The sequence below is a fragment of the Ambystoma mexicanum genome, chromosome 14 (assembly GCF_040938575.1).
Source record: "Ambystoma mexicanum isolate Mex_15411 chromosome 14, UKY_AmexF1_1, whole genome shotgun sequence".
NCBI lineage: Eukaryota > Metazoa > Chordata > Amphibia > Caudata > Ambystomatidae > Ambystoma > Ambystoma mexicanum.
In genome coordinates this window covers 14,190,248-14,213,786 of record NC_090940.1, presented here as the reverse complement: position 1 = coordinate 14,213,786, position 23,539 = coordinate 14,190,248, and the positions used below count along the sequence as shown (strand labels likewise).

The following is a 23,539-nucleotide window of genomic DNA, read 5'->3' as shown; positions in this document are numbered from 1 at the left end:
TTATTAGAAAAGCAACTTTGCAAAACAGGGCTGCTGTTGATCATCTATTGCTGAAGCATAATTTAGGTTGTAACGCAGTTGAAGGTATGTGTTGTTTCAATCTAAGTGACCATTCACGATCCATTGAAAGTGATATTCGAGGTTTGAGGGATCTCATTTCTCAAGTGTCCCAATATCATACTGGGAATTGGTGGGATTGGTTATTTTCATGGATTCCTGATATTGGGGGAACACTGCGTTACACTTTTGCTTGCATTTGTATTATATTAACTATCATAATAGCTTGTTGTTGTTGTATTCAATGCATTCCCAACTTAGTTCTAATGTTTCGTCAGTTCCAGAGACCGGCTCCTCTGCCACTGGGCTATGGAAGATAAATATCCAAGGGTGGAATTGTTATGCTTGAGCTAAAACATGGCGCTGGTGCGCAGTGCATTCTGGGGGCCCTCAGAGCCATAATGGATATGTATTCCATGCCTCAGGGAAAAGCTGAATTTTCTTTGCTGAAAAAAAACATGCTTTCCAAACCTGGTATGCAGCCAGCCAAGGACATTCTGCTGGGAAAGCTGGTTTTGTTATGTCTTGCTATGAGTTATGGAACTGTTTTCCGTGGCATTTGTTCTTAGGAGAGGAGGGAAGCGCTTTGCTCTTTGAGGTTACTGTCGGTTGACCCAGCTGGCAACCAACGGTCACTTATCAATGCGCAAGCACATTGCTAGAAGGTTCAAGAAATTGCCACCCCTGTTTGAGGAGTGCATGTATGCGGAACCCCTCAGGGGTCAGACGAGATAAGTACAAAGATCTCAGTCGGAAGGGGGACACCTTTGTCCGGCATACCTGTGGGCTGTTGTGCTCTCGGCCTGGCTGTTATTGGGGTCTTCCATCCACTTCTGGCAAGATTAGAGATTCAGTTATGCCCACAGTGATTTATTTTCTTTTGAATTCTCTGTCTTTTCTGTGATTTATTTCTGTGTTATCACTTGTTGCTTCCAAGCTATGAAAAAATAGCCATATAAATGTCCATTATTTTCTAAGCATGCGTGTGGTTGTAAGTCATTGTGTCGTCTACCTCCGTTCAAAGTATTGGCTCTGCAACTGCGCTGGTGATTAATGACTGTCCGTGCACTCTGGGCGAGCAATACAGGCAGCCAATGATGTTACTTACACCTAAATAAGCTATAGGTATAAAGTCTCCTTTAATCTATTCCTCCACTTGATAGGTTTTTACTATTTACCACATAGGATGACGTCATAACTGAAGTATATTGAGGTATAAAGCCTTTTTGTAACCAAAATGTTTTCGAGAGTGAGTGAGCTGCGACTTGTTATGCTTACCAGGTTTCCCTACCTTATTGAACTGATAATAAAGTAGTACTTTGCCGTATTCTTTGAGTCTGTCCCATTATTTGGGCCTGAAATCAGTTATAGTGGTAATCCCGTCTAGCACTTGATACGCTCCAGGTGCTACTGCACAGGGGCATCAGAATACAGGTCCCATGGACCACGGGCATTAGAATACAGATCTGGAAAATAGGGTGTTGATCGTCTGAGTTAAAGTAGCAAAAACAGATTCAAGATTTTAAAAAAGTTAGAAGCCACGGGAAGGGACTGAGTGGACCAAAACCAGGCCACAAAGCAATAGCAAAAATTCGGGAAATTAATGAATTGGTGTCTGAAGAAGACAGGCAGCGTTTGGCACAGAAGCTTGTGGGACTGAAGACTCCTGGTACGACTAGTTTTCAGACAACACCCATCCTGGTTCTTTTGCTAGTGCAGCGACAACCAAGATCTTAATGACAATACACCCAAAACTAACGTCAGGGCTACAGGGGTCAGGAAACGATGCACATGCGTGCCATGAGAATTGATATATTCCGTGAAAGAGTTAGCACCTTGGATTACTTGGGTATTTGTCTGGCTAATAATATGTCCTGACACCCCACACAGGGAAAAGTAAACACATTTTGTATTTTAAAGCAAGAGCCAGTTTGGGGCTTAGTATACATTTTGATGGGCTGTTGTATTTCACCAGCTATAGAGGTCTTTCCTGGCCTAGCTCTTTCACCCGTCTCTTACGGAGCAGAACATTTGGGCTATGGCAATGTCTTGGATTAATAGTCACCTGAGAGGCAGGTTTTTAAATCCCCATTGAAGCCTCCTATTCCACCGCTGTTGATTTGCGATAAAGTAGAATTGCCGGTGCCTGACTATAAGGATCCAGCTCAAACTCATCCCAGTCAAGATAAAGAGCGGGTATTGAATAAGGGAAGGACCTTACATCTGAGTGAAGGGAAAGGAATAAACGTGTCCCAAGAAAGAAGAGGACAAACACTCTTAGAATAAGATAAGAGGAGAACAAAGGGAAGAAGAGTAATCAAATGAAAGAGACTGTTGAAACCTTGAGGAACCCAGTATCAGAACTGTGTAATTTGATAAAAGCAGTTACCAAGAACTACCTAAGGATACATTACTGAACTGAATGTGGTGAAGAACCAGCTCAAAGGAGAAGGGAGTCATTCTGCTGTACTTTAGTTGTTGCAGCAGTGGTAGGGTCAGGATAGATTACTTTGGACAGTGGAATGATCTTGATTTGGACTCTCACTGATGACTGATGAGCACCTCATTAGTTTTGTTAAGTAGAGAACACCCTTAGTATAGGGAAAGGTAGGAGGTTTCACCTTTCCGTTAATAAACATCAACAGTGAGATGAAACATCAGAGTCTGTGTTTTTCTGACCTGCCACAGACCACATTCTGTCCCGATCCTGAAGAGTCAGACGTTCGTCCAGAAGGAGACCGCAGAGTATGGGACATTGACGGAGCCAGAGAAGCCATGCAGGAGAAGAACAGAGCAAATCCCGAGTGAAGAGAGGCATCAGTGACATTACCCCTGAGAGTACCAGGTCACAGGGAAAACGGGAGAACCGGGAGGCAGCGAGCAGATTATTATGGCACTACTCACACTCGTCCCAGTCAAGCTAAAACAAGTACAATATCGAAAGTATGAAAATTGAATGAGGATCGTTATGGGACTACTCATACTCATCCCAGTCAAGTGAATCCAAGTATATTATGGAAAGCAAGAGTATTGAATGATGGAAATGAGAAAAGCCGATAAAGCATAAAATGTAAGAGAGAAAACAAGTCTAGAGGAGAAACACCTGGGGAGAAAGGTGGAGTGACATGTATAGTCAAAGAGAAACCCTGTAAAGATAAAGCATGTTATGAAATAAGCAGAAGAGAATAGAATATCAAGAACGAGCATTGTAGAGGTTGGATAGCACTACCCTGGGAAAAGCGAACAATACCCCTTAATTATGAAAGGAAAGAGGGGAGCAACAGGCAAATGAAAACCCTTAATATAGAACCAGATACAAGTACAGAGCCAAAGAGACATGAGATTGAGAAGAAACAAAAGTACAATACAATCCCGAAAGAGTCACACAAACTGATCAAAGAAGTCACAAAAGACTATTTAAAAATCAGATATTAAGAAGAACCAGTAAGAAGAAGTTTGTGAGATGCAGAACCCAGGAGAAGGGAGTCATTCACCTGTCTTTAGTCATTAGAACAGTGATAGGGTCGCTAGGGTTAGTTTGGACTTGGACATATTCTTTGGGACATTCACAGACGACTGGAGACCACCTTAGTTAGTTGGTTGTGCATGGACCACCCCATAGCAATAGAGAAAGTTAGGCCTTATGCTCATTCTTTAATAAATACAACTTTGAAATGTCCTCTAAGAATCCACGTCCATGTTCTGACCTGACACAGTGTGCACCAGACCTCTGAGAAGCTTCACACCCACTTACTTCCTCACTGTGTTCTGTACCCTCAACTGAGCTAAACTGGAGAAAGATGTCAGCTGTGCCTGCATTACCAGGTTACTCCAGGTAGGATCTGTGAAAACCCCAGCAGAGCAACTCGTGTCAACCACTCCCATCAGCTTGTGGGAGGTTCTTAAGTTCAGATTTAAGTGTTTAGCAACCAAGCAGTTTCTTTGTCGTCAAAGACAGTGGCATAGGCTAAACCCTGCCAGTGTCCCACTGTGGCTAGCACCCCACTGAAGTTGTTTCAGGTGATGAATGCCACCACACCACAAGCCACTTATTTTCCACTTACTGCCTCTCTCTGGTGCTTGATGCTACGGCCATGGCTGCCCCTGCTAGGCACCATCCTTTAGTCAGCCTTTAAGCAAATATTTAGAGCATGCCATCATAGAGTATTCAGGTATGTAGTGGCCACTTCCAAGGAGAAGCAGGTGGACAGAGCTTTTTTTGTTAAGTTGTCCCATGAAGAGATGTGGACAGTAATGATTAATTTAAGCCTGTTTGCCTCCTTAACTTGCTTTTTCCTTACAGGAATCTTACAGAACTGTGAAGATTAGCCTGTGTCAGATCTAGACAGAATTGTGAAGATTAGCTTGCGTCACATCTAGACAAATATGTGAATATTAGCTTGTGTCACATCTAGACAGAACTGTGAAGATTAGCCTGTGTCACATCTAGACAGAATTGTGAAGATTAGCCTCTCTCACATCTAGACAGGATTGTGAAGATTAGCTTGCATCACATCCAGACAGAATTGTGAACATTAGCTTGTGTCACATCCAGACAGAATTATAAAGATTAGCCTGTGTCACACCTAGACAGAAGTGTGAAGATTAGCTTGCGTCACATCCAGACAGAATTGTGAATATTAGCTTGCGTTACATCTAGACAGAACTGTGAATATGAGCCTGTGTCACATCTAGACAGAATTGTGAAGATTAGCTTGCGCCACATCTAGACAAAACTGTGAATATTAGCTTGTGTCACATCTAGACAGAACAGTGAATATTAGCTTGCGTCACACCTAGACAGAACTGTGAAGATTAGCCTCTGTCACATCTAGACAGGATTGTGAAGATTAGCTTGCGTCACATCCAGACAGAACTATAAAGATTAGCCCGTGTCACACCTAGACAGAAGTGTGAAGATTAGCTTGAGTCACATCCAGACAGAATTGTGAATATTAGCTTGTGTCACATCTAGAGAGAACTGTGAATATGAGCATGTGTCACATCTAGACAGAATTGTGAAGATTAGCTTGCGCCACACACATCTAGACAAAACTGTGAATATTAGCTTGCATCACATCTAGACAGAACTGTGAATATTAGCTTGCGTCACACCTAGACAGAACTGTGAAGATTAGCCTCTGTCACATCTAGACAGGATTGTGAAGATTAGCTTGCGTCACATCCAGACAGAACTATAAAGATTAGCCCGTGTCACACCTAGACAGAAGTGTGAAGATTAGCTTGAGTCACATTCAGACAGAATTGTGAATATTAGCTTGCGTCACATCTAGACAGAACTGTGAATATGAGCATGTGTCACATCTAGACAGAATTGTGAAGATTAGCTTGCGTCACATCTAGACAAAGATGTGAATATTAGCTTGCATCACATCTAGACAGAACTGTGAATATTAGCTTGCGTCACACCTAGACAGAACTGTGAAGATTAGCCTCTGTCACATCTAGACAGGATTGTGAAGATTAGCTTGCGTCACATCCAGACTGAATTGTGAACATTAGCTTGTGTCACATCCAGACAGAACTATAAAGATTAGCCCGTGTCACACCTAGACAGAAGTGTGAAGATAAGCTTGAGTCACATCCAGACTGAATTGTGAATATTAGCTTGCGTCACACCTAGACAGAACTGTGAATATGAGCCTGTGTCACATCTAGAAAGAATTGTGACGATTAGCTTGCGTCACATCTAGACAAAGTTGTGAATATTAGCTTGTGTCACATCTAGACAGAACAGTGAATATTAGCTTGCGTCACATCTAGACAGAAATGTGAATATTAGCTTGAATCACATCCAAACAGAATTGTGAATATTAGCTTGTGTCACATCTAGACAGAACTGTAAATGATATTAGCTTGCGTCACATCTAAACAGAACTGTGAAGATTAGCCTGTGTCACATCTAGACAGAACTGTAAATATTAGCTTGTGTCACATCTAGACAGAACTGTGAAGATTAGCCTCTGTCACATTTAGATAGAATTTGGAAGATTAGATTGTGTCACTTCCAGATGGAATTGTGGAAATCAGCATGCGTCCCATTTACATAGTGATGTGACTAACCAACCCTGCTAATAAAAAAACTCACCCCTCTGTGTACACCTCTCAAACTCTGAACTAAACACAACCATAACTAGAAAACACAACAAACTGCCTGCACTTCACTACACTGCAACAACAAAACAAACCACACATAGCCTCGCACAACAGCACACTAAGGCTACCAACCAGAAAACATACCCAAATTCAACGAACAGTGTAAACCGAATTGAAGCTGCCAACAGCACATCACAGCTCTCTTGCTCTTTCTCCCACTCAGTCCTACTAACTTACCCTACCCTCTTGCTTTTCAGATTCACCAGAGCGGCAGAGGACCACTCCGGTGGTGACAGTGTGCAGTATAGATATCCTTTAACATAGCATAACATAACTCAATTTTAAAGCAATTAAGCAATTATTGCCAGTTACTACCAGTTGCATATTTTATGGAATGTGTACTCTTTCTGCTACTAATTCTCAATGATAGTGGTTACAGCCACCATTCCTTCTAGGCTTCATTACAGCAATGGACTCTATCTGGGCCTTTCCCTTTACCTTATCAGGTGTCCTCATGTCATACAGAACACTGCGGCCAGACTCCAGACAGGACTGAAACAGAGTAAGCAGGCCTCGCCTGTATTAAGGCATTTCCACTAGCTCGTGGTGAGGATGCATGCACAATTGATATGTCTCCGTCGCCCATAGGGCCACTTGGGTCATGGCCCTCCTTTCACTTTGTGTTCCTTTTACCAGACCCTCCACATTGATGTAGAAGGACATCACATTGATGTAGAAGGACATGTCCATCATGACCACCCAGATACTACTTGTCAAAGATTCATAAGTATGTATAACTACATATAAATAATCATACAAATACATAATAAAATCCATAAAGTTATATTATAACTGTAAGGACTCATACAAATGTATAACCATGATGATGCGCATTAGTTATTATATTTGAAATCTAAGAAACACCATCTTAAGAACTAACTACAGTGCAATTTAATTGTTCTAAGTGGTAATGAAGCATAGTTGAATACAATCTTACTATTTTCTCTCAATTCAAGCACTGACACTATTGGCTTTTGTCTGCTTAGCTGCAGTCTCCCATTATTTATGTTATTCACTGGCGCGCTATTGGGGCCCTTAACACCAACTCCAGCAGGATATTTTTGTGTTTATGGACAAAGTCTAACAGTTAAAATGGTTCAACCACTGCATATTTTGGAAAAAGAGGAACACATATCCTGGAGTGCAAAAAGTGAGACCAATTCTGGCTTAGATTCAGGAAAGAACTCTTTTTATTTGATCGTGGGATAATTGAACAGAGAGAGAGAGTTCAGATTAGTTAGCCCCAGTAGTCATTGTGTGCAAACCAAATAACACTATTTGCATGTGTGTAAACCTGTGAGATTTAAATTCAAGTGTTTGGGTGGATCACCACCACTTGCTGAATACCTCTGATGCTGTCCACCATGACAATGCAATTGTTCGATGTGATCTTAGAACTGGCTGTAACGACAAAGAAAAACTACAATTGTTTTATTGTCTAATTGTATATTACACCAGGTTTATGCGAAGCTCTGAAGACAGATCTGCGTGCATGAGAACCTTACTGAAAAGTAATGCTTATGTTTGGGATTAGGCCTGTCAGAAAGAATTTGAGGCTTTCAAATGAGTGATTCTTGCAGCTCCAGCACGACAAATGTTCAGTTTTGCTATGTAAATACACCACTCCACAAAAATCCTGACACCATTAAATGGACAACCGACAACTGACTGGACAACTGACATGAAAACACACACGTTCAGTTTCAAAAACAACATCCCCTTATAAAAGCTTTCATGTTACTGAGAAAATGCCATCTCTCTGGTGGCATGTTTCGTTTGAAGTGTTGCAGGTCCGGATTTCTTGGCACAATGTTCTCAATGTTTCTTCAAAAGATCAGGAGCCAGGCGTTTAAGACTTTCTTTTATTTCACTTTTGAAATCAATGTTTTTTTTTCAATTACGCATACATTTATAAAATTTAAACATTTAAAAATGTGAGGCACATTTATTCAAATATCATTAAAATTAATTTGTGCTGAAACATAACAAAAATAAGGGATACACCATGCAATAAATTAAGGGTTTTGCAAAATAAAATAGTAAGACGATCTTGTACCACTAAGACAGGGAAAATGAGACACTCCTACAGAGTAATGGCCACAATACAGTAATACCCCATCTCTGTACTAAAACCCGGGGTAAGGATGAAAAGCCCCTGCCCCTCCTTCTTTTGGGCATGATAAATTAACACTCCCTGTCCCATCACACTAAGGAGAGGTAGGAGACAATACCCACCCCCTTATAGCCTGGGGAGGGGGAAGCAGAATGATCCCAGCCCCTCTGATCACACAGAGATGAACCAGTAGCCCTGCTCCCTCTCTCACACCATGAGACAGGAGGATGTGAAGTCTTGTGCCTGGGGAGCATCAGGATGCAGGAGAAGGACAAGCCCTTTTAACACCATGGGGCAGAAGACTGTAAAATCCTAACTACTTGTATACCATGCGGCTGGAGGTGCAGAAGTCCCACTCACACACCAGCAGTGTCAGCGTGGGGAAAGCAGCACTCACACCACAGCATGGGGCCAGAGCAGCTCTGCTCACACACCACAGGGCTCATGGTGGCACAAGTGCCCTTGTTAAAGGGGGGTGTGCCTCTCAAACTAGAAAACTGGCGGTGGAGACCATGGTTCTGGGGGTAGGAGAAGCTCATCTCATACATTCCATCAGAGTATAGGGAAAAATGTCTTCTCTTGCTCACCCTGGCTCTTGGTGGGGGAGAATCAGCTCACAAGCCATTGGGCTGGAATGGGGAAGCTTCACTCACACATCATTGGGCTGAAGGTGGACTCCACTCAAACACAATTAGAATGGATGGAAAAGGCACCACTCACGCACAGTGGCCTTGAACTTGGCGGATGATCCACTCACTCGCCATAAGGCTGTAGGTGGGAGAAGCTGCACACCGACACAATGGTGTGGGAGGTGGGAGAAATTACTCACATACAGTGGGGCTGGAGGTGGAAGAAGCTCTACTCACACACAGTGGGGCTGGAGGTGGGAGACACTCTACTCACACACAGTGGGGCTGGAGGTGGGAGTAGCTCTACTCACACACTGGGGCTGGAGGTAGGGAAGCTGCACACACATATGGTGCGGGAGGTGGGAGAAATGACACATTCAGTGGGGATGGAGGTGGGAGAATCTCTACTCACACACAGTGGAGCTGGAGGTGAGAGAATCTACACACACATAATGGTGCAGGAGGTGGGAGAAGCACTACTCACACACAGTGGGGCTGGAGGTGGGAGAAGCTCTACTGACACAAGATGGGGCTGAAGGTGGGAGAAATTCTACTCACACACAGTGGGGCTGCAGGTGTGAGAAACTCTACTCCCACACAGTGGGGCTGGAGGTGGGAGAATCTGCCCACACACATAATGGTGCAGGAGGTGGGAGAAATGACTCACATACAGTGGGGCTGGAGGTGGGAGAAGCTCTACTCACACAAGATGGGACTGGCGGTGGGAGAAGCTCTATTCACACATAGTGGGGCTGAAGGTGGGAGAATCTGCACACACACATATAATGGTGCGGGGGTGGGAGAAACTCTAATTACATACAGTTGTGCTGGAGGTGGGAGAAGCACTACTCACAAATGGCGGGGCTAGAGGTGGGAGGAGTTGTACACACACATATATCCACCCACACACAAACATATAATGGTGCAGGAGGTGGGAGAAACTCTACTCAGACATGGTGGGGCTTGAGGTGGGAGAAGCACTACTCACACACAGTGGGGCTAGAGGTAGGAGAAGCACTACTCACACGCATTGGGGCTGGAGGTGAGAGAAGCTGCACACACACATATAATGGTGCAGGAGGTGGGAGAAACTACTCACACATGTTGGGGCTGGAGGTGGGAGAAACACTACTCACACACAGTGGGGCTGGAGGTGGGAGAAGCACTATTCACACACATTGGGGCTGGAGGTGAGAGAAGCTGCACACACACATAATGGTGCAGGAAGTGGGAGAAACTCTACCCATACATGGTGGGGCTGGAGGTGGGAGAAGCTATGCTCACACACAGTGGCGCTGGAGGTGGGGGGAGGAGCCCGTGCCAGTATCAGGTTGGGTGGGAAGTGTGTGTGTGGACCTAGGAGTTAAAGAGCAGGCATTGCTTGCAGAGGAGGGTATTGAATTAATTGGCCTGGAAGCGGGAGTAGCTCCACTCATAGTGGGGTCAGTAGGGCTAGACATGGGCGCACACACACACACGCACGTGGCTGGAAGGGCGGGTTGCTCCCCGCTTCCTCATGCATGCCGAAATAGAAGGTGAAGCTTCCTGCCCCGTCGTGCCATGGCAAAGTGGTCCTGATCCCTGAGACTCTGAGGACCCTAGGCTTCCACACACCCCGACGCAGGAGGAGGAGCTCTCCTCCCCTCTAAACATGGGGCAGACTAAGTAGTTAAGTGTCTGCTCACCTCAGAGAGGCAGCTCCCTGCCCCCCTAGGAAAGAGGACGCCCCAGGCCTGATCCACCAGGGCCCAGGATGGGGGCAGTGAAGCACCATACGAAGGAGCTACTCCCTACCGCTCACAACCAAATTGTGAATCATGTGACGATGATACTAAGAGACCTACGTACCCCACTGGGGAAGACAAAGCCCCTGGCACGTTACAAGGCAGGAGAAGGGCTTTTGACTGGACACATAACATTGACTCCCACCTCACCTCTGACCCATTACTGTAAAAGCCTTGAGTGCCAGTTCCGCATCTTTGACCTATATGGAGTTTAACATCACAATGTATAAACATTCAGAAATACAAACAAAAGAAAATGGCTTCCTTTCCGCGGCGATGCACGTAGTCCAGCTCCTCTTTTAGCACGGAATGTTCCAGTAGCATGCCACGTGATCCTTCTGTACAGTCGGAGGCCCCTGTAGTGGTCCAACACAGCAAAGGTAACATTCAAAGATGACAAACATCCTGTACAAGAATAATATGCAATCCACCACTATCCTTTACAGCTGGAGGAGACCTGGTTCCCCCTGTCCAGAAAGGAGTCACATTCACTGTCTTTCACAATAACTTCAAAAATGTTACAAAAGATCCTCTTCCTTCTTAGTCTGCTAGTTTGTTATGTTTAGTTGTGTGTAAACATTGTTCCAGATAGAAACGTGTGTGACCTCGCAGGGGTTATCGTGTGCGGGGGTGGATTGTGGAGTTCCTTGCATGCACCCTGCTCGCAGGCCCCATCTCTTGCCAATTAGCAATGCTGGCATTGTAACCTCTGTAGAAACATTCACAGGATCAGATTCGCCTGCAGGGATAGTGGCCAACTGTCCAGTGCCTCTGAATGGCGAGTAGGGCTTGGGCACAGAGAGTGGCATGCCAGACGATGGCTCACATGAGACTTGTGCTGCCCAAGTCCTATTGGATTTTCAAAGATGCTGATTCGTCAGAATCTCTTTTGCTATCCCGACCAGGCTGTCACTGTATACAGCCTCTCAGTAAGTGACATTCCGCTGTTTCCATAGTATGTACAATGTGAGCGAAGACCTGACTGGGGGCCCCTAGGGAGACAGAGGCCAAAGAGCCTAGGACGTGTTGAGGAGTGGCCTTGAGTAGAGCCCTTGGTAGTAGGAGGGCTCCAGGGCTGATGGTTCGATGTTACCCCTCCCGGCCATTGAGGCGCCGCCTAAAGGGATGGAGGGTAAGGTGGCCCCGTAGGAGGAGTACTGCTGCAGAGCCTGCTCGTAGGCTTTAAAGTCCAGCTTATGCTGCTGCTCCGACGACGACATAAGGTTGGTAATAGAGAAGGGGTGGTTGAAGGAATAATGCGGATCACCCTTGAGGTGGAGGTGGGACTCATGAGCCAAGAGTTGATGTGCGTGAGAGGGGTACGTGGGGTGGGACGGGTGGGATGGGTGAGACGAATGAGGCATAGAAGTCAAAGCAGAGGAACCACCAGAAGACGCTGACGTAGGCTTAATGTCATGGTTGGCCCCATTGTGGTCCACGGCTCGGGGGCTGCAGGAGTTATTTGAGATCGGTGAGTCAGAGTCCAGGTGGTTGACTTTATTGTGGCCCTGGTGCAAGGGTGAGCTGGAGCTAGAGTTCGATGCCCCTGAATGGTCTTTCCTGCCCTCCAGTGCCCCTTTGCAGATCCCCTGCTGCTTCTCACACTTGAAGCGCTTTTGCCTTCGCAAGTAGCAGCCGTTCTCAAACATGTTGCCCGAATCAGGGTGGAGAGTCCAGTAGGAACCTTTGCCAGGCTTATCAGGTGAGCGGGCCACCTTAACGAAGCAGTCGTTGAAGGAGAGTGAGTGCCGGATGGAGTTCTGCCAGCGCTGCTGGTTCTGCCGATAGTACGGGAAGAGGTCCATGATCCACTGGTAGATCTCGCTCAGCGTCAGCATCTTGCTGGGGGCCTGCTGGATGGCCATGGTGATGAGCGAGATGTAGGAGTATGGCGGCTTGGCATGCGGGTAGCTCCTGCGGAAGGTCTTGGTCTCTCGAGTCCGGTTGAGGTTGGATGGGGCATAGGCCATCGGACTAAGGCTGGTGTATGGGTTCAACCCGTTCATGGAGGCCTGCTGAGCGGACATGGTGTTCATACTGGTTGGGCTGAGAGTGGCTCCCATGGTGGGCACCCCAGCAGACATACCGTTCATGGCCCCGCTGGATCCTGAGGGCAGTCCAGACATGGCACCAGGGCTCAGGCCCGGATTAGCGTAGGACATGTTGAAGGAGTTGGAGGTCATGTTGGCACTGGAGTTCATGGTCATGTAAGTGCTCATCGTATTCATGGAGCTCAGGCCCGGGTTCATGTTGCTGACGGGAACAGAGGAGTAAACCTGAATGAAAAGGGAAAAAAGTGAATGTGAATTAGGAGACCCAGGAAAACAACATGACCTGTGATGGCTGTAATACAGGTATCGCCAAACCCAGGGCAGTAACACCTGCAGTGCCAGTGACTGATTCAATAAACACACCCAGCAGTCTACAGGAAGAACAGCACCAGTGATTCAGGGAATAACATGTGCAGAGGCTGATGAATACACACACACACAGACCCAAGGGACTAACACATGCAGTGGATGGTGAATAAACCCACACAGACCAAGGGACTAACACATGCAGAGGCTGGAGAATACACCCACACACAGACCCAACGGACTAACACATGCAGTGGCTGATGAATAAACCCACACACAGACCCAAGGGACTAACACATGCAGTGGATGATGAATAAACCCACACACAGACCCAAGGGACTAGCACATGCAGTGGCTGGTGAATAAACCCACTCACAGACACAAGGGACTAGCATATGCAGCGGCTGGTGAATAAACTCACACACAGACCCAAGGGACTAACACATGCAGTGGCTGGTGAATAAACCCACACACAGACCCAAGGGACTATCACATGCAGTGGCTGATGAATAAACCCACATACAGACCAAAGGGACTAACACATGCAGTGGCTGGTGAATAAACCCACACACAGACCCAAGGGACTAACACATGCAGTGACTGGTGAATAAACCCACACACAGACCCAAGGGACTAGCACATGCAGTGGCTGATGAATAAACCCACATACAGACCCAAGGGACTAACACACACAGTGGCTGGTGAATAAACCCACACACAGACTCAAGGAACTAACACATGCAGTGGCTGGTGAATAAACCCACTTACAGACCCAAGGGACTAACACATGCAGTGGATGATTAATAAACCCTCACACAGGCCGAATGGACTAACATATGCAGAGGCTGGTGAATAAACCCATACACATACCCAATGGACTGGAACACACAGTGGCTGGTGAATAAACCCACACACAGACCCAAGGAACTAACAAATGCAGTGGCTGGTGAATAAACCCACACACAGACCCAAGGGACTAACACATGCAGTGGCTGATGAATAAACCCACACACAGAGCCATGGGACTAACACATGCAGTGGCTGATGAATAAACCCCCACACAGGCCCAATGGACTAGCACATACAGTTGCTGGTGAATAAACCCACACACAGACCCAATGGACTAACAAATGCAGTGGCTGGTGAATAAACCCACACACAGACCCAAGGGACTAGCACATACAGTGGCTGATGAATAAACCCCCACACAGACTCAAGGGACTAGCACATGGAATGGAAGGTGAATACATCCACACACAGACCCAAGGGACTAGCACATGCAGTGGCTGATGAATAAACCCACACACAGACTCAAGGAACTAACACATGCAGTGGCTGGTGAATAAACCCACACACAGACCCAAGGGACTAGCACATACAGTGGCTGATGAATAAACCCACACACAGACTCAAGGAACTAGCACATGGAATGGCTGGTGAATAAACCCACACACAGACCCAAGGGACTAGCACATGCAGTGGCTGGTGAATAAACCCACACACAGACCCAAGGGATTAGCACATGCAGTGGCTGGTGAATAAAGCCACACACGGACCCAAGGGACTAACACATGCAGTGGTTGGTGAATAAACCCACACACAGACCCAAGGAACGAACACATGCAGTGGCTGGTGAATAAACCCACATACAGACCCAAGTGACTAGCACACGCAGTGGCTGGTGAATAAACCCACACACAGACTCAAGGAACTAGCACATGGAATGGCTGGTGAATAAACCCACACACAGACCCAAGGGACTAGCACATGCAGTGGCTGGTGAATAAACCCACACACAGACCCAAGGGATTAGCACATGCAGTGGCTGGTGAATAAAGCCACACACAGACCCAAGGGACTAACACATGCAGTGGTTGGTGAATAAACCCACACACAGACCCAAGGGACTAACACATGCAGTGGATGATGAATAAAGCCACACACAGACCCAAGGGACTAGCACATGCAGTGGCTGGTGAATAAACCCACACACCGACCCAAGGGACTAGCACATGCAGTGGCTGATGAATAAACCCACACACAGACTCAAGGAACTAACACATGCAGTGGCTGGTGAATAAACCCACACACAGACCCAAGGAACGAACACATGCAGTGGCTGGTGAATAAACCCACACACAGACCCAAGTGACTAGCACACGCAGTGGCTGGTGAATAAACCCACTCACAGACCCAAGGGACTAGCACATGCAGTGGCTGGTGAATAAATCCACACACAGACCCAAAGGACTAACACATGCAGTGGATGATGAATAAACCCCCACACAGGCCCAAGGGACTAGCACATGCAGTGGCTGGTGAATAAACCCACACACAGACCCAAGTGACCAGCACACGCAGTGGCTGGTGAATAAACCCACTCACAGACCCAAGGGACTAGCACATTCAGTGGCTGGTGAATAGATCCACACACAGACCCAAAGGACTAACACATGCAGTGGATGATGAATAAACCCCCACACAGGCCCAAGGGACTAGCACATGCAGTGGCTGGTGAATAAACCCCCGCACAGACCCAAGGTACTAGCACATACAATGGCTGTTGAATAAACACACACACAGACCATAGGGACTAACACATGCAGTGGCTGGTGAATAAACCCACACACAGACCCAAGGGACTAACACATGCAGTGGCTGATGGGTAAACCTACACACAGACTCAAGTGACTAACACATGCAGCGGCTGGTGAATAAACCGACATACTGAGCCAAGGGACTAACACATGCAGTGGCTGATGAATAAACCCACACACAGACCATAGACCCAAGGGACTAACAGATGCAGTGGCTGGTGAATAAACCCACACACAAACCCAAGTGTATAGCACATGCAGTGGCTGATGAATAAACCCCCACACAGACCCAAGGGACTAACACATGCAGTGGCCGGTGAATTAACCCACACACAGACCCAAGGGATTAGCACATGCAGTGGCTGATGAATAAAACCACACAGAGACCCAAGGGACTAACACATGCAGTGGCTGGTGAATAAACCCATACACAGACCCAAGGCAATAACAAATGCAGTGGCCGATCAATAAACCCACACACAGACCCAAGGCACTAACAAATGCAGTGGCCGATCAATAAACCCACACACAGACCCAAGGCACTAACAAATGCAGTGGCCGATCAATAAACCCACACACAGACCCAAGGCAATAACAAATCCAGTGGCTGGTGAATAAACCACACAGACCCAAGTGTCTAGCACATGCAGTGACTGATGAATAAACCAACACACAGACCCAAGGGACTAACACATGCAGTGGCTGATGAGAAAAGCTACACACCTACTAAAGGGACTAACACATGCAGCGGCTGATGAATAAACCCACACACAGACCCAATGGACTAACACGTGCGGAATAAACCCACACACAGACTCAAGGGACTACCACGTGCAGTGACTGATGAATAAACCAACACACAGACCCAAGGGACTAACACATGCAGTGGCTGATGAATAAAGCTACACACATACTAAAGGGACTAACACATGCAGTGGCTGATGAATAAAGCTACACACCTACTAAAGGGACTAACACATGCAGTGGCTGATGAATAAAGCTACACACCTACTAAAGGGACTAACACATGCAGTGGCTGATGAATAAAGCTACACACATACTAAAGGGACTAACACATGCAGTGGCTGATGAATAAAGCTACACACATACTAAAGGGACTAACACATGCAGTGGCTGATGAATAAAGCTACACACATACTAAAGGGACTAACACATGCAGTGGCTGATGAATAAAGCTACACACATACTAAAGGGACTAACACATGCAGCGGCTGATGAATAAACCCACACACAGACCCAATGGACTAACACGTGCGGAATAAACCCACACACAGACTCAAGGGACTACCACATGCAGTGGCTGGTGAATAAACCCACACACAGACCCAAGGGACTAGCACATGCAATGGCTGGTGAATAAACCCACACACAGACCCAAGGGATTAGCACATGCAGTGGCTGATGAATAAACCCACACACAGACCCAAGGGACTAGCACATGCAATGGCTGGTGAATAAACCCACACACAGACCCAAGGGACTAGCACATGCAATGGCTGGTGAATAAACCCACACACAGACCCAAGGGATTAGCACATGCAGTGGCTGGTGAATAAACCCACACACAGACCCAAGGGACTAGCACATGCAATGGCTGGTGAATAAACCCACACACAGACCCAAGGGATTAGCACATGCAGTGGCTGATGAATAAACCCACACACAGACCCAAGGGACTAACACATGCAGTGGTGGTGAATAAACCCACACACAGACCCAAGGGACTAACACATGCAGTGGTCGATGAATACACCCACACACAGAGCCATGGGACTAACACATGCAGTGGCTGATGAATAAACCCACACACAGACCCAAGGGATTAGCACATGCAGTGGCTGATGAATAAACCCACACACATACCCAAGGGACTAGCACATGCAATGGCTGGTGAATAAACCCACACACAGACCCAAGGGACTAGCACATGCAGTGGATGGTGAATAAACCCACATACAGACCCAAGGGATTAGCACATGCAGTGGCTGATGAATAAACCCACACACAGACCCAAGGGACTAACACATGCAGTGGTGGTGAATACACCCACACACAGAGCCATGGGACTAACACATGCAGTGGCTGATGAATAAACCCACACACAGACCCAAGGGATTAGCACATGCAGTGGCTGATGAATAAACCCACACACAGACCCAAGGGACTAACACATGCAGTGGTGGTGAATACACCCACACACAGAGCCATGGGACTAACACATGCAGTGGCTGATTAATACACCCACACACAGAGCCATGGGACTAACACATGCAGTGGCTGATGAATAAACCCACACACAGACCCAAGGGATTAGCACATGCAGTGGCTGATGAATAAACCCACACACTTACCCAAGGGACTAGCACATGCAATGGCTGGTGAATAAACCCTCACACATACCCAAGGGACGAGCACACGCAGTGGCTGATGAAATAAACAAATAGATTTAGGGGAATAACACAGATAGAGATTTACAGGAAATACACAACCAAAGACCCAGGGAAAAAAACACCTGCAGTGATTGATGGGTATAGACATACCCAGAGGACCGGATATAACATCTCCTGGAACTGATGTTATAAACATAACCAGAGACCAAGGGGGATCAAACCCCCAAAGATGTATGCAAAAAACACATCTAAAAAACAAGGCAAGTAACCCCTCCAGTGATTGATGGAATAAACTGGCCCATAACACCGAGGGAAAAACACCTCCACTGTCGGATGGAATAAATGCAGACAAAGACCCCACGGGAATAGGGGCAAAACTACCTTAAAACTGAAGAGTGGATAAAAATAGAAACACAGATAGGGGAACCGCTAGATGGGATAGTAGAAGAAAGTGAAAGTCTTATAGGGGAAGGATGCCCACCCCCTTAAAATAGGTCAACTTAGGTCAAAGATATTTAGCAAAAGTTGTGGGGAACAAAACAATAACGTATCTATGATGGAATATCCACATCGAGTGATGGAATACACAAACATCCAGAGACCCATGGGAACAACATGCCTAGCGACTGATGAAATACACACACTCAGAGTCCTAGAGAAATAACACATCTATTGTCTGATGGAATACACACATCCAGAGACCAGGGGGAATAACATGCCTAGTGACTGATGGAATACACACACCCAGAGTCCCAGGGCAATAACATGTCTAGTGACTGATGGAATACACACATCCAAAGCCCAGGAGGAATAACACATCTAGTGAGTGATAGAATACACACATGCAGAGTACCAGGGGAATAACCCATCTAGTGGCTGATAGAATACACACACCCAGAGTCCCTGGGGAATAACATGCCTAGTAACTAATGGAATACACACACCCATAGTCCCAGAGGGAAAGCACGCCTAGTGACTGATGGAATACACACATCCAGAGTCCCAGGTGAGTAACATGTCTAATGACTGGTGGAATACACACATCCAGAATCTCAGAGGAATAACACACCAAGGTACTGATGGAATACACTCATCCAGAGACTCAGTGGAATAACATGTCTAGTGACTGATGGAATACACACATCCAGAGACCAGGGGGAATAACATGCCTAGTGACTGATGGAATATACACACCCAGGGTCCCAGGGGAATAACACGTCTAGTGACTGATGGAATACACACACATCCAGAGTATGAGGGGAATAACCCATCTAGTGGCTGATGGAATACAGACATCCAGAGACCCATGGGAACGACATGCCTAGTGACTGATGGAATACACACATACAGAATCCCAGGGGAATAACACATCTAGTCACTGATGGAATGCACTCATTCAGAGACTCAGGGGAATAACACATCTAGTGATTGATGAAATACACACATCCAGAGACCCATGGGTACGACATGCCTACGACATGCCTAGTGACTGTTGGAATACACACACCCAGAGACCCATGGGAACGACATGCCTAGTGACTAATGGAATACACACATCCAGAGTCCCAGGGGAACAACACATCTAGCGACTGATGGAATATACACATCCAGAGAGGCTGGGGATTAACACATCTAGTGATTGATGGAAAACACACATCTAGAGTCTCATAGAAATAACACGTCTAGTGATAGATGGAATACACACATCTAGAGACTCAGAGAAATAACACTTCTAGAGACTGATGGAATACACACATCCAGAGACTCAGAGGGAATAACACATCTAGTGAGTGATAGAATACACACACCAAGAGACGCAGAAGAATAACACATCTAGAGACAGATAGAATACGCACATCCAGAGACTCAGGGGAACAACACATCTAAAGACTGAAGGCATACACACAATAACACTTCTAGTGAGTGATAGACTACACACATCCAGGGGAATAGCATGTCTAGTGACTGATGAAATACACACACCCAGAGTCCCTGGGGAATAACATGCCTATTGCTGATGGAATACACACATTGGGTGTCCCAGGGGAATAACATGTCTAGTGAGTGACAGAATACACATATCTAGAGTACCAGGGGAATAACACACCTAGTGGCTGATGGAATACACACATCCAGAGTCCCAGGTGAATAACACAGCTAGTGACTAATGGAACACACACATCCAGTGTCCCAGAGGAATAACACATCTAGTGACTGATGAAATACACATGGGTACGAGATGCCTAGTGACTAATGGAATACACACATCCAGAGTCCCAGGGGAATAACACATTAAGTGACTGATGGAATATACACATCCAGAGACTCGAGAGAATAACATGTCTAGTGAATGATGGAACGCACACATTCTGAGTCCCAGGGGAATAACACACCTAGTGACCGATGGAAAACACAGATCCAAAGATGCTGGCGAATAACATTTCTAGTTACTGATGGAATATACACATATATAGACTCAGGGGAATAACACATCGAGAGAAAGATAGAATACACACATCCAGAGATGCTGTGGAATAGCATGTCTAGTGCGTTATGGAATACATACATCCAGAGTACAAGGGGAATAACACATCTAGTGACTTATGGAATATACACATCCAGAGACTCGAGAGAATAACATATCTAGTGAATGATGGAACACACACATTCTGAGTTCCAGGGGAATAACACACCTAGTGACCGATGGAAAACACAGATCCAGAGATGCTGTCGAATAACATTTCTAGTTACTGATGGAATATACACATATATAGACTCAGGGGAATAACACATCGAGAGAAAGATAGAATGCACACATCCAGAGATGCTGTGGAATAGCATGTCTAGTGCGTTATGGAATACATACATCCAGAGACCCATGGGAACGACATGCCTAGTGACTGATGGAATACACACATACAGAGCCACAGGGGAATAACACAACTAGTGACTGATGGAATGCGCTCATCCAGAGACTCAGGGGAATAACACATCTAGTGACTGATGAAATACACACATCCAGAGACCCATGAGTACGACATGCCTAGTGACTGATGGAGTACATACATCCAGAATCCCAGGGGAATAACACATCTAGTGACTGATGGAATGTACACATCCAGAGAGGCTGGGGATTAACACGTCTAGTGACTGATGGAATACACACATCCAGAGACTCAGAGAAATAACACGTCTAGAGACTGATGGAATGCACACATCCAGATTCTCAGAGGGAATAACACATCTAGTGACTGATAGAATATACACATCCAGAGACTCAGGGGAATAACACATCTAGTGATCGATGGAATAAGCACATCCACAGATCCGAGTTCCAGAGAATAACACGTCTATTGGGTGATGCAATACACACATCCAGGAACCCAGATGAATAACACATCTAGTGACCGATGGAATACACACATCCAGAGACTCAGGGGAATAACACATCTAGAGAGTGATGGAGTACACACATCCAGATTCCAAGGGGAATAACACGTTTATAGACTGATGCAATACACACATCCAGAGACAAAGAAGAATAGCATGCCTAGTGACTGATGAAATACACACACCCAGAGTCCCAGGGGAATAACACATCTAGTGAGTGATGGAATACACACATCCAGAGTCTCAGGGGAATAACACGTCTAGTGAGTGATGGAATGCACACATCCAGAGACTCAGAGGGAATAACACATCTAGTGACTGATGGAATACACACATTCAGAGACTCAGGGGAATAACACATCTAGTGATTGATGGAATATGCACATCCAGAGATCCAGGGGAATAACACATCTAGTGACTGATGGAATATACACATCTAGAAACCCTGGGGAATACCACGCCTAGTGACTGATGGATTACACACATTCAGAGACTCAGGGGAATAACACATCTAGTGATTGATGGAATATACACATCCAGAGATCCAGGGGAATAACACATCTAGTGACTGATGGAATATACACATCTAGAAACCCTGGGGAATAACACGCCTAGTGACTGATAGAATACACACATTCAGAGACTCAGGGGAATAACACATCTACTGGGTGATGGAATACACACATCCAGGGACCCAGGTGAATAACACATCTAGTGACTGATGGAATACACACATCCAGAGACCCAGGGGATTAACACGTCTAGTGACTGATGGAATACATACACCCAATGACCTTGGGGAAAGGAAGCCTAGTGATTGATGGAAATATGCATCCATAGTCCCTGGGGAAATAACATGCCTAGTGGCTGATGGAATAGACATATCCATAATCTCAGGGGAATAATACATCTAGCGAGTCATGGAATACACACATACAGAGCCCCAGGGGAATAAAACGTCTATTGAGTGATGGAATACACACATCCAGAGTCTCAGGGGAATAACACATCTAGTGAGTGATGGAATACACACATCCAGAGCCCCAGGGCAATAACACGTCTTGTGAGTGATAGAATACACACATCCAGAGTCCCAGAGAAATAACACATCTAGTGACTGATGGAATACATACATCCAGAAACCATGGGGAATAATACACCTTGTGACTGATGGAATATACACATCCAGAGACCATGGGGAATATACATCTAAAAGCTGATGTAATATACACATCCAAGAGACCCAGAGGAATAACACATCTAGTGGCTAATGGAATATAAACATCCAGAGATCCAGGGGAGTAACACATCTAGTGACTGATGGAATATACACATCCAGATACCCTGAGGAATACCACCCCTAGTGACTGATAGAATACACACACCCAGAGTCCGAGGGGAATAACACGTCTAGTGACTGATGGAATACACACATCCAGAGACCCAGGGGATTAGCATGTCGAGTGATTGATTGGAATATACACATCCAGAGACCCAGGGGAATAACACACCTAGTGACTGATAGAATACACACACCCAGAGTCCCAGGGGAATAACACGTCTAGTGACTGATGGAGTACACGCATCCAGTGACCCTGGGGATTAACATGTCCAGTGACTGATGGAATACACACATCCAGAGATGCTGGGGAATAATACTTCTAGTGACTGATGGCATATACACATATTGAGACCGAGGGCAGTAATATGTCTTGTGACTCAGGATTAAATATAGTCCAGAGAATGGTATGTCTAATAACAGATAGGGCACACTCTCTTTCATGAACTTGAAATGGGGGATTATACATATCAAGGTTCCAAAGAGTAGATCTCTTTCTATTGCTAGGTAAATGCACTCCCTCACACGGAGGGAAACACCACACCTGAGCCCTCATTTAAGAGAACAGGCAGAATCAGCAACTAACACTGTTCCACTAACCATGGTCTATAGGCGGTTATATGCCTGGAAGAAGCGCTTCTGCCAGGCAGGTTATTTGCACATCTGTCGAGACCGTTGAGAAAAT

The 23,539-nt window shown here is 45.9% G+C and overlaps 1 protein-coding gene across 2 annotated transcripts in view; it reads right to left on the bottom strand.

Moving 5' to 3' along the window:
- Positions 1-8,082: 8,082 nt before the first annotated feature.
- Positions 8,083-23,539, bottom strand: part of FOXA1 (forkhead box A1) — a 121,736-nt gene continuing 106,279 nt past the window's right edge. For both annotated transcript variants that reach the window (XM_069638412.1, XM_069638411.1), the window contains exon 2: positions 8,083-13,036. In XM_069638412.1, the coding sequence (XP_069494513.1) occupies positions 11,777-13,036 (1,260 nt within the window). In that variant the 3' untranslated portion in view covers positions 8,083-11,776. The remainder of the gene's footprint in view (positions 13,037-23,539) is intronic.